Source organism: Numenius arquata, chromosome 12, assembly GCF_964106895.1.
Source record: "Numenius arquata chromosome 12, bNumArq3.hap1.1, whole genome shotgun sequence".
NCBI lineage: Eukaryota > Metazoa > Chordata > Aves > Charadriiformes > Scolopacidae > Numenius > Numenius arquata.
This window is the reverse complement of record NC_133587.1, coordinates 15,029,564-15,041,724: the sequence shown is the minus strand read 5'-3', so window position 1 is coordinate 15,041,724 and position 12,161 is coordinate 15,029,564. Positions and strand designations below refer to the sequence as shown.

The 12,161-nt window shown below is 48.8% G+C and overlaps 1 protein-coding gene across 1 annotated transcript; it reads right to left on the bottom strand.

Moving 5' to 3' along the window:
- Positions 1-329: 329 nt before the first annotated feature.
- Positions 330-3,960, bottom strand: LOC141471063 (perilipin-3-like). The gene is made up of 7 exons (XM_074157458.1): positions 3,889-3,960; positions 2,907-3,102; positions 1,992-2,074; positions 1,493-1,748; positions 1,097-1,296; positions 834-962; positions 330-719 (listed from the first exon to the last, which is right to left on the bottom strand). Exons 1-7 carry the CDS (start codon positions 3,958-3,960, stop codon positions 330-332), a joined length of 1,326 nt encoding a protein of 441 aa, XP_074013559.1.
- Between the last annotated feature and the right edge of the window lie 8,201 nt (positions 3,961-12,161).

Genomic DNA, 12,161 nt, shown 5'->3' with positions numbered 1-12,161 from the left:
GCCCAGATACATTGATGGACATACCATAGACAGCTTGCTAGGGAGGTGGGAGCAGTGCAGAACTTCAGCTCTGTTCTCCCGGCCCAGAGCTCAGCTGCCACTCCTGAAGGCAGATACAAGCACTGAAGAGTAGCCTTGCTAATTCCACCACCTTCCTTAGAAGCTACTAAGGATTTATTCACTAGTACCCAGTAGTCATCCAAGATGTGACAGCTCCACTCTTAGCTAGAGAATGAAGTTACATAAAGCCAAGATTAAGTCCTCACCAGAGTCATGCCAAGCAGGGTTGTGCTCATGGTCTTATCCTTTACAGGAGGGTGGTGGAACTTTCATGATCCCCTGTTCATGCTGTCTCTGCCTCCTTCTCCATGCTGTTCCTCTACCTGTGAGGTTTCCACCTCCTCCTCCCTGGGGGAGAAGGGTCCCACCAGCCAAGACAGAGGAGTGTTGTTTTTCAGGTAGTCCAGCAGCTCCTCCATGTACTCCTGGATGACAACTAGCTTCCTCTGGCTCTGGGTCAAGACGTTGCTGGGCAAGTCCTGGAAGGAGTTTGCCGCTGAGAAGGAACCATGAAGCTCCTCTATGGTACCAAGAGATTGTTTCACCTTATCCTGAAAGCTTGAGGGAAGGCCTTGAATTGCAGAAACTATTTTACAGCAGGTGATTTGCAGCTGCTGTGTGATACTGCGTGCCATGAGCAGGGCCAGAAACTCCATCTCCTGGGGGAGGGCAGGAAGGACAAGATCAGAGGAGCAAGTTACTTCCAAAAGAAAAACATTAGAAAAATATCAAGGGGATGCCCAGTGTGCTTTGCTTCCCCCCCCAGGAGATACCTCTGGCTCTGCAGAGCTTTCATCTCCACTCTCTTTGGAAGACTTCCTACTCCAGTCCAGCCACATCTGGTGTAGTTTCTCCTGCCCCCCCTGAAGCTTTTGGTTAAGGCCTTGCTTAAACACTTCAATCTGTGGCAGAGGAAGATCAGAGTGTCAATACTGAGAGATCCACTGGTGAGCGGCACAGCTCTTTATCATAGCAATGAAGTTGAGACCAAACCAATGATTTGGTCCCTCCTTCCAGGAAACTGGGCTCTACCTACCAGTTCAATGACGTGGTAAAGCTGTGCGAGGGCCTCCTGCATGCCCTGACAGACCTGCTTCATTTTGTCTGTTGAGTGCAGGTAGGCAAATTGGCGGAGTTCATCAGAGAGAGACCCCAACCGCACAAAGTATCTCCTCTTCTCCTGCTGCTGTTCCACAGACATTATGTCTGCACCCTCCTCAGATGCTGCAAGTTTGGCTGAGGAAAGAGACAGTATCTGCAAGTGGCTGACCAGAGATGTTTACCACACAAACCAGCAACAGGAGATCTTGGACTAGGAGCCAGGTAGCACTTCCCATTAACCCCATTCCAGAGCAGCATGGGGAGGAATGGGGCTGACCATCCCCAGTATAATGATTCCCACTACAAGTAGTCACATATGCTATTTCCTTACCTAGTTCCTCATTTCCAAGAGGGAGACAGCTGTCTTCTGTTCTCCCCACCTCAGCTTCTGCTCCGCTCACAGCTGCCTGGCCCACTCCGGAGTCCATAACCATCCCCACACTGCTGGCCACTGTGGATCTGGCAGCCTCCACACCGCTCTGGAGAGTCTCCTTCGTGACATCCATCACCTCTGTCACTTTGCTGCTCACAGCATCCTTTGCATCAGCCACTCTGGATGACACCAGCTCTTTTGTGTCAGAGAGAATCTGTGAAGGAGGGAGGCTTATGTCAGGTAAGGGATTGGGTCATGTAGTACACAACAGTTCTGAAGCACACCAAGAGGACAATTAGCACAGTGCCTGATGAGCATTTACTCCCATAGGAGGCTTGCACTACACACCTAGGGGTAGTTTGTTCCTCATACAAAAGCCTGCTTCGCTCCCAAGGTTAGAAACCCTGGAAACCAGATCCCTCTACCAGCCAGGGACAGCACAGCCTTGGACTCTTACCTGTTCCACTGGCTTTTGAAGGAGTGGGATCTTTTCCCCTAGTTTATCCAGACCCTTGGAGGCATACTCGCTTGCCGCAGCAACTGAAAAGAAGAAAAATAAAGCGTTGAAACTTGTTTTTCTGCCATTCCATCTCGAGTTCTACCTTCCCAAGCATGTTACTTTGCAGGGAGTCTAGATGAAAGTCTCCATTCAGATCACCAAGCCACGTGCATTGTAAGATGAATTTGTAGAACAGCTTGTCTTAGTCACCTCATAGATCTGTTCACTTCGAAAGCAGCCAGTGGTTACATCTGTCCACTTGTATGGACATGGCCACTTACATGGGACCATCTCCTGCAGCTTCTGAGCTCTTGACTAAATAGATGCATAGCCCTTATCTCTGCCCAAGCTTCCACATCCCAAGGATCCAGGATCACACAGTAACTGACAGGAGGGGATGCCCACTCTGGGCTTAGAGTGAACTCAGGCCTCTCACACAGACTGTTTTGTCAGACACTCATCATTAGCAATAGCCCCTCTCTCTCCAGGAGTTTAGAGCTTCTTCTCTATGCCACGGTCATGTTCTTTAAGGGCCATGGCAAACAGGACCGTTAGATGTAACAGTCCTCCAAGAGGAAGCTTTTTCCTGTAGCCGCCATGAGCTTGTAAGAATCCAAATATTAGCTTCTGCCACCTAATAGTTGGGACTTTGCAAGATCAGTTTCAGGGAAGTCAACATCAGAGTCACATCCTGGTCCTCCATTGCACTACTTGGACAAGGATGCAGCTTTTTGGCCTTAACTCCTGGCTTATAAGTATCTTTTTAGTATGGTGATGGAAAGATGCCTTTTCACATCCTATGACTCCTTCCAGAGTTGGAAGGAGCCAGAGAGTCCCTCACAGGCAGGTGCAAGCCCTTCCACAGGGGATTACCATGGGGCTCCAGTGTAGCCAGAACTGGCTGCATGCAGATGGCTGTGGTTTCGGTCACACTCTTCACTCCTTTCTCTGCTGCGTCACACACAGACCTGATGTAGGGGTGGCTCTCCTTAGTGGAGGCATAAGCTGTAGAAACCATGTCACAGGCAGAGGTGACCAAGGTCAGGTTAGCCACCTGATTTACTGCATCCTAGAAGGAAAAAACAAACAAAAAACACCCCACAAAAGCCATGAAGCCTGCAAACACAACCCTGAGCTTCCCATGCAGTTTTGCCCCAAGATTTCCTCTTCTGTTTGCCTGCTTCAAGTCACAAGTCTGGTTGAGGAAGCAAGGTTTGGACACTTGCTTTAAAGTCTTCAGCTCAGTTGTGAAACGAGCTATGGAACACTGACACTTACAGTTGGCCTATTTTAGCAAGGTTGTCTTCTAGCACAACACTACTCAAGGGACAGCTTAGTTTGTGGGTAACCTCAACACTTCTTACCTATATCCAGCTCCAATTCATTTGGTATAGCTATTCAAACATGCTAATATCCCAGAAAAAGCTTCAGCAGGCAGGATCGAGTTGGTTGGTTTTAAGTTGACAGACTTCATACCAGTCTGCAAGAAGCATGCTTCTGGTCACGAAAGTAGAGCAATTGCATCGGGTTTCAGGGCTACTGAAACATGAGAGCCTTACCATTGGAGCACTGCCCACAGAGAGCCAGGAACTTGACTACAGAATTAGAGAAACATCTTTCCAAACCAAGAACCAGGTTGTTTTGCTTAGCCCAGGAGGTTACTCACAGGGTCTTCAGGCCTACTGGCTGTGGCTGTGCCACCACTCACATTTCCAGAGAAGCCACAGGGCACAGCCCAAGTAGAAGAAACACTCCTTCCTTTGTGGGGGCTTTGCTCCCCCAGCCTCAGCAGGGCCACCTCCTCCTACCTACACACAGGAGTTGCCATTCATTACACCTCACATGGAACACCTACCTCCTGCTCCTCTTCCTTCACCTCCAGAGAGGTCTTGGCAGCTTCCTCTTTATCAGGCACAGCAGAGGCCATCACGGCTGAAATGAAAGCAGCACCATGGTTTTAGGAAAAAGAAAAGACAAAGCATCCAGAGAGCCTCCAGAGTGATTCCCCTTCCCAGGGGACGTTTCCCTCTGACCTTGTTAAAGGGAGAAGTTCCATTACCACCCATTTCGGGGATCTTCCCATTACAGAAGGAAGGGAAGAGAGCTACTTGCTAAGCCATCTAGTATTTAGGTTTCACATGGTTTATGTTAATTAGAGGAATAAGGAGAACAATGTCTTTCCTCACCCAGAAGAGCTCCTGGTGCTTACTATCTATATATTTAGAAGAGGCACTGGGTACCTCCTTCCTCCTCACCAAGGCTTACAAGAAGTTCTTGCACTAGAGAAATAGTAACAGCAGAACTGGAGGAAGAAAAATAAATAAAACAGCTCAAGAAGCTGCCTTACCTCTGTTAGCACATCACACCCCACTCAGAACCAGCTTTTCACTCAAAACCAGCACAGGCTGTAGCTAACCTTTCAGGCAGGACCACAAACAACCTTGTGTTAACTAACACTAACTCCATAATTAAGCCAAGTAAGAAACATCCAAACATAAGCCAGGAGTTCATAGACCAATTACAGCCTTAACACCTGAAAACTTCCCCTAAAAACTGTACCTTTTTGTCCTGTTGAAGACAATGAGCAAGGAAGAACAAGACACCACACTCCATTACCCCTGCTCTGACCTTTTATACTGGCTGGGGAAGAGGGGTAAGGAGGGACCCTCAGTGACTGACAGCTCTGGGAAACAGCAGGAAGGAGCCAGTCCCTGTCCTGGCCAATTAGAGGTGGAATGAGGCTGAGATGGGCCCTGCTGTGGCTCGTTAATTACTCTGTAATCAGGCAGGTACACCTTGCCCTGTGTAGAGGAGGTCCCTTTGCAGGCCAGTGCTCCTGCACAATGAGAGGGGCATTGCTGGCGTGGACCATGCACCCTCTCTGGTCTTGCCTCAGATCATGCACTGTCTGGAAATGGCAATTAGTTTTGTTTCTCTTTTTGATGGGAAACAATAACCAGGAAAGAAAAGCAAATATAGTAAAACAAACCCAGAGAAGACCTTCATACCCAGTGTGGGATTCCTGTTACTTTTACCTGGTAGTGCTTCATGTTTAATGACAGAAGTAGCTGCTCAGCAGCTGCCTTAATCTTAGAAGCACTGGAAGTCAAGTTTCTCATCTGGAAGCCCCCAGAGAGCCCAGTCTCTCTACATCTTCCCCAAAGGCCTGCAGGGTGAGGACCCTGAGCATAAGACTGGGTAGCAGCCAGGGTAGACCTCTTCTGCTTGGGTTCAGTGTGTACTTTTAGGGTGGATCTGACTCGTGCCATCCCCTTCTGGTTCACCAGGTCTCAGACCATGCAGGGACCTCTGTGTGGTGGTGGGCACCATCAGCAGGAAGAGGGAAGCCAATGGTGTCTGGGTCCTTCAAGGACTCCCCCTGTGTGCAATATAGTCACTTTAAAATACAGCAGTCTGGGAAACAGCTCTGCTTTACAGAGGAACCATTACATTGAACAATCCATCCCAGGAGCAGTGGGTTTCCCACCAATCTGTCTTGGGGCTGCTTTTCTCTGGCTTCTCTGATGATTGACTCCACCAGGAGTGAGGACAGAAATGGTAAATCACAAGAGTCTGGAAGTCCCTTGAGGCCGTGGTTGGTTTAACTCTTTACAAAGCAAATCCCTCTCTTTTGCTACAGAGCCTGAGCTGCTTTGTACTTATAGAAATGGAAATAGATGGGATAAATTGTGCTTGTCCTGCACAATGTTTGATCTCTGGGAAGGCAGCATTTACCAGGCGCTGGACACATCTGCGCACCTGAGGGTCCCACGTGCCCATGGCTCACACCCCATCCCTGCTCTGGGGTAGCTGCAGATTTGGAATTCTGGTCCCTCATCAAGGGTCTAGAGGAGGGACCAGCCCAGTCGAAGCCCTGAGGAGTGCGCAACAACTTTGTCTTTGCACAAGGTGGGACTAAGTATGAGACAGAGCAGCCTTCAGAGGCAAACCATGCATTTGGGAATGCCCAAAACTACCACCTGAGGGAAGGGTTGGTGCCTCCATCCCTGTGAATAGCTGTGCTGGAAGTGCAGCAAGGAGACACAGCAGTGGGGACCCGGGCTGCAGGTCCCCAAAGGGAGCTCAGACGCCTGCTGTGGGTGTCCTGGGGGACCCATGCCATGTGGCTGTGGCACACTGAGAAGAGCCTCAGATCTCTGCCAGGGCTTCATAGGCTTCAATCCATGTCTAACATTTGCTTTAGGTTGCTTCTAGAGCCAGTCCTGGCACTAGGGGCCAACTTCGGTGGCTTGACCACAGCAGCCGTGTTTGCCCATGGTGGCGGCAGTGTCTCCCCTCACACATCAAGGTGATGGAAACCAGAGTAACATGCCATGGAGCAGCGAGCATTGCTGGAAATGATGGTCTCACAGCCAGTTACAAAACATGCTTCCTTTCAGGCCTCTCCTGGGCAGGATGCCGAGCAGGACTCTTGCTGCCAGAGCCAGATAATAAGATGGCAGATCTTTACACGGCAGAACAGTGGGGAGCAGGTAAAGCTAAATCAGGGAGGAGAACAGACCTTAGCCAGTCCTTTACGAACACAAAACAGCCACCCTGAAAGTCCAAAAACCTCCAATGTAACAGAGATAGAAGCAAATCCTTCCTAATGAGATGATTGAAAATAAAACTGAAATTTCTGTGTCCTTTTTTCTTTGGTTATAAAGCCTGAAAGGGAACCCAGGCTGTCCTGAGGCCACCTGCACCCTGAATGCCCAGTACAGTGGCAGAGAAGGGCAGGGGTTGTATACGGGTGCAGGATATCTTAACCCCGGGGCAGGGGGGGCAGCTCCGGGCAGAGCGGGGATGAGCAATGGCCCCCCATCTCCCTGTTTTCCCAGCAGGTGAAGACTCCCTTGGCCTGAAGAAGGCTTTGAATTCAGCTCTTCTGTAACCTGGCTTAATTTTTTAGCATCAGCATGTATATCATCACTTGTATTTTTGCATGAGGGTAGAATGGTACTGAGGAGAGGAATAAATATGTGCTGAATATCTGCCACACGAAACCTAAAAGATACCTACAAAAAAAGTGTTTGACTGTATGGTCCCAAACAGACACTGATTTGGTTGCATCCATTTCATCAGCAATAGCTCTGGGCACGTGTAAAAGCAGTTTATTGTTCCTGAATAACATTATTGATGAGCAATAAGATTTGGGTTATTTAACAGACACTTCATTTCTAAGTTTGTCTGAGGTGCCACAGTCCTTCACAGACCAGGTCCCATGTGCCTCTGTACCAGTTATTGACAAATCTCCTTGTGTCCCTGGATTCTAAATATTACAAGTAATTCAGTTCCTCTGATGATGGACGCTAAGTACCAAAGATCCTAATTTTTACACTAAATATAAGGCATTAGCTGTGGTTTCTCAGGCGCATTTACTGGTAAACTCAGTGTTGAAAAAAGAAAAAAACCAATTTTGAATGGCCCTGGCTGCACAAAGATCAGAGTGTTGTGCAGTTTTCTGGATGATGAGCTTGAGTGATTGTGGTGCTGCAAAATAAGCCTGTTGTAATGGCCGTGAAACTACTGGCAAACGTGATGCTGGAGGCTAATCCAGTAAATCTGGAGGTTCTGACATATCGCCTCTTGTCAGAGCTCAGTATCTTGGTAACAGGGAAGATGGAGTCTAAATCGCATTGTATAGTCCCTTGTATCTTTTCTGCAAAAGAGGAAAAATCTTCGGAGTATGAACTGTCCTCCAAACAAGCCCTGAGGCAGTGATAAACATCATGTCAGAGCATCCATTGTCCCAGGACGCTTTGAGGAAGGAGCAGTGTTTGTGCCATTATCCTTGAGTCTATCTTTCACTTTCTGTTTTGTACTGTGACAGGAGCATCCCTAAAATGTGTCAGCCTCCTTCATGAGGAGCCCTGCACCCACCTCTCATCACTCCTCCTACCCTCAGCTGTGAACACCACGTGCAGCAGAGGCAGAATATCAAGGGTAGAGCGCAAGCTTATAAGTGTTGAGTAGAGGACTTGGGGTGAGCAGGTCCTCCACTTGACACAGCTCCTGGTAAGGCCTTGGATGATTAGACTCATAATAACTCATACAGGGACAGAAAGGCCCTTTGTGTCTTGAGTTGTTCATGCAGTCTTCTCTGCCTGAAGTGAGTCTCCTGAGGAACTTCATATGAGAAACTGGATTTTCAACCTGTGGAAATGGGAGCTACCACTGCTTCCAACCATCTTCCAGAAGATGAGCTTCATCCAGCTGGTCAGTACAGCTCTCAGGAGGAGGGCTGCTCCTGCTGTCCCACCCCGAGGCGGTGATCAATCCTGAAATCCTACAGGTTTCCCAGAAGACAAAAAGACATTGCTGTTTCTGTTCCTGTGCTCCTGAGCTCAAGCTGCCGTGCAGTGGAAAGCCAAGTAGTTAGATCTCCCTCTCAGCTCCCTGTACCTGTCATCAGAGGAAAGAAGTACCAGCTACAAAGAGATGGATGCACCATCAACTGAACTCCTACAGGAAACCTTTCCCAAACATACTGACTTCCAAGAAACTGCCCCTATCCTCTCCTATACCCTTTCTTTACCACTTGTTTTTCACAGCTCTTTTCAGAAGCAGAATGTTTTGCTAAGCCCCCTTAGCAGAAAAAAAGCTCACACAGAGGCACAAAATAGCGAGCAATTCCACCTTATGGGTCACCAAAAGGCATGTCCTAGTGCTTTGTGTCACGGGGGGGGGGAGGGGGAGCAAACACTCTCTACCTAGAAACTGCTGGGGTATTGACTGAGCCTTTCTGTCTCAGGAAGACGTAATGAGACGTATTGAGTGCGAGAGCTGTCAGCCTGCTGTGGAGCTCAGCGTAATTGCTGTACAGCAGGGTTTCAATAGCAAGGTAGTTATGGGGTAGTTATGGTGATAACTACCCTCGTTGCCTTGGCTGAAGCTGCACAGCGCCTGTGTTTGTAAGGAAGGTGAAGACGAACAGTCAAAAACAAAAAGGGAGACACTGGGAAAATCTAACAGGAGGGTTTCTGATGTCTGGGTTTTTTTCCTCCACTAAATATCAGTAAAGCCCTTGCCATGGAGTCACCCAAGCTAGATTTATTTTGGTGTAACAGATAACCCTTTTTTTCCCCTCGTTTAGCAGGGGTGAAGGGGACAGAAAGAGCTAGCCAGAATGACATGGGCTGTAGCTTTTTCTCATGGGCAACACAGTTAAGGCAGACACTAGGAAAGCTGATAGTGGTGAACTGAAGCAGAGAATCCTTTGCTGCCTGGTCACTGATGGGAAAACCTGTGCTGCAGAGACTGCATCCAGCTCAGGGGCAGGGTGCTTAAATAGCCAGCAGACTTGAGAGTAGTTCCCACGGAGGCAGACAGACTCTGAAGGACTGGACAATACCAAGCATGCCGCTTTCAGGGGGAGACTGGCATTTTCTAAATGACAGCATGGGTGGTGTTGACTGAATGCAGTAACTGGTTGAGCAGTAGTTGGTCTTTAGAACTGAGCATCACACATTGCTAGGTACTATGAACCACCCTGATCTGGGGTAGAAGAGGTCAACACGGCAATGTTAACGCGACAGAAATCCAAAACTAGAGACCTTCTTCCCAGCTGCTTTACCTTGGACTTGTTGAGTGTGCTCGAAGTGGTAGTAAATCCCTATAACTACAGGAGGATAGAGAGCTGAGCTTTGCTTGGGCAGGCTGCCTGGCCAACAACTCCAACTTCTCCCATTTCAACTTCTTTCAAGGTATGAAAGATGGTGGGATTTTTTTCTTTTCCTGGTGAAACTTATCCTACCCAACTGGACAAGCAAGAAAAACATTACAACATTACAGCATTACAACAGCTACGCTAGAAAATAGCATCTTTCTAGTGCTGCTGGATCAGTCTGGCCCTGTTCTTCACAGATGGCCAAACCCTGCACCAGGTGGACCTGTTCCTAGTAATGTTTGTGCTCAGGGATTAAAGGGCACAGTGGATAAGGAGGCTGACGTGCAGAAAGCAGACTCCACAACCTGTGGGGTTGTAAAGTAGGTATGTTTATTCAGCGCCGAGCAGCACGGGGGGTCACCCCACCAAAATCGTGCGCACCCACCGCGGCAGTTAGCTTAGGATTTATACAATCAGATCTTACATATTCAAGGGGCGCCTATACATATCCATGACCTTTCCCCGAAAAGGCGGTCTTTATTACAATGAGTTACGAGAAATCATTTCCATGGTCTCCACCTTTAACTCCTCCCCGTTGCACATGCGCAGTGTCTCCTGGTGGTCGGGGGCCGGGGTCTTGGGGATGAAGGCCAGGTCTTCCTCGCTGTGTACCTCTCGCTTTTAATGTTAACGTGTTGCTCCAGGCCACGGGGTTGGGAAACCAGATGATCACTCTGTATACCAATTGTTCCCTTATCTCCCATCGAGGCCTACATGACCACTTTATGGTTTCAACACATCCTTTCTTTTGCCTAAATACCTTATCAATGGCTTAAGGTGATGGATACACAGCTTAAACCAAGCAATGGCCCTGCCATTAACCCTTGAGTGTTATCTCCCTTATCAAGGCCTCTCTGAAGCACCGCAGAAGCACCCCATCCTGCACAAGGCAACCATAATATGCCTGTCCTCAGGTGTGCAGTCAAGGTTATTCTGCATATTGGCCCTGAAAGTGTGGCAGACCCTCTTATAGGGAAGAGAAGTGGGTTGGGAGTGATGTGGGAGCTGAACTGAGCCCAGCTGGGAAGCCAGCACCTCTGTGAAGGAGATGGCATGGTGCTCCAGTGAGCCAAGTGTCCCTGCATGGGCAGGGATGGTGGGTCAGGTTTGTCCGTGGGTTGGGCAACCAAGTTCTCAGCAACACAGGTGGATGCTCATTTCTCTGCAGCTAAAACCTTCTTGGGGGGTGCATATTTGTGCATGTGTGTGGGGCTCGGGGTGGGTATGTGTGTGTGTCTTTCTTCCTATTCACTGCTGATGCCACTTATTGCGAGGGAAAGACACTATCCAAGGTGGGGACAGGGAGATTAGAGGTGCTGTTGTACTGTGAAGGGCACAGGATGAGCGTAAATTCCTTCTAGAAGTTATGGGAGGTAACAGATCCATCCAACAGCTCCTGACAGTCTGCTCCAGCTGGTGCTGGAGGAATCAGTGAATCATCCAGCTCCCTTAATCTCAGAGGGTCAGAGCTAACAGTTTATTCTGTCTTTGTATCACAAGGCAAGCATTTGCACCCGTTGCAAATGAATCGCTGTTTCTCTACTCATTATTGCACTGATGTTTGAAGACCACAGAGCTATTGTGGAGGAGAAGGACTCCAACCAAGGCAGAGGAGAGCCTGCAGATGCGGTATCCATGACGACAGCTCCTTCCACTTTCAAACAGTTGACACCAATTAGAGGTAGTCTTCTTAGTGCTAATGACGGGAACAGGCAGGCTGGAGCACTGGGCTGGACCTGGGGACTGTGGGACTCTGTCCTCAGTTCTGCCAGCTGCCTGCGGGGTGACTTTGAGGCTGTTGGGCTCTGTGTCTCCACTTCTCCATCTTTAAAATGGTGACCATGATTTTGACCTTTTTCTGCAATATGCTTTGTGATCTGCTGATGAGAAGTGCCAGATGAGAGCTAGGGATTACTGATAATAAACTCAACACTTACCATTAGGAAGGCAGTTACTGCTCAAGTCAGACCACAGTCCCCTTAACCAGAGAAATGGAGTTTCTCTGTGCAGATCTGGCCAGCACCAGTTTCCAAGTCCATAGATTTGCTTCCCTCCAGGAGGAGGCACCTTCAGCCCCTGGTGTGGGGATGTGCTTATGCAGGAGCTCAGCTCGAGCTCATAAGCAGAGCCATCAGGAGGACAAGCTGGGCTCTGCTGCCCATCAAATCTTGCTCCTTCTCCTGAGACCTGGGCAAATTACATACAGTGGCTGTATGAAATAGGTGCCTGTACCCTGAGAAGGTGCCACCAGCTGCTTTCCACCAGCATACCTTTTAGCTGATCTGGGACTTACAAGCAGGTTGGACCAGTGGGCAACTCCTAGATGAAGTGGGCAACAGTGGGTTACCCATAGGAGACCATCCAAACCCCTCCAACAGCATCCTCAGCTTGGAAACTGAAGCCTGGCTAATTCTGTTCTGTTTCAGTGTGGAAAACGGATCTGGAGGGCTTGCACGATG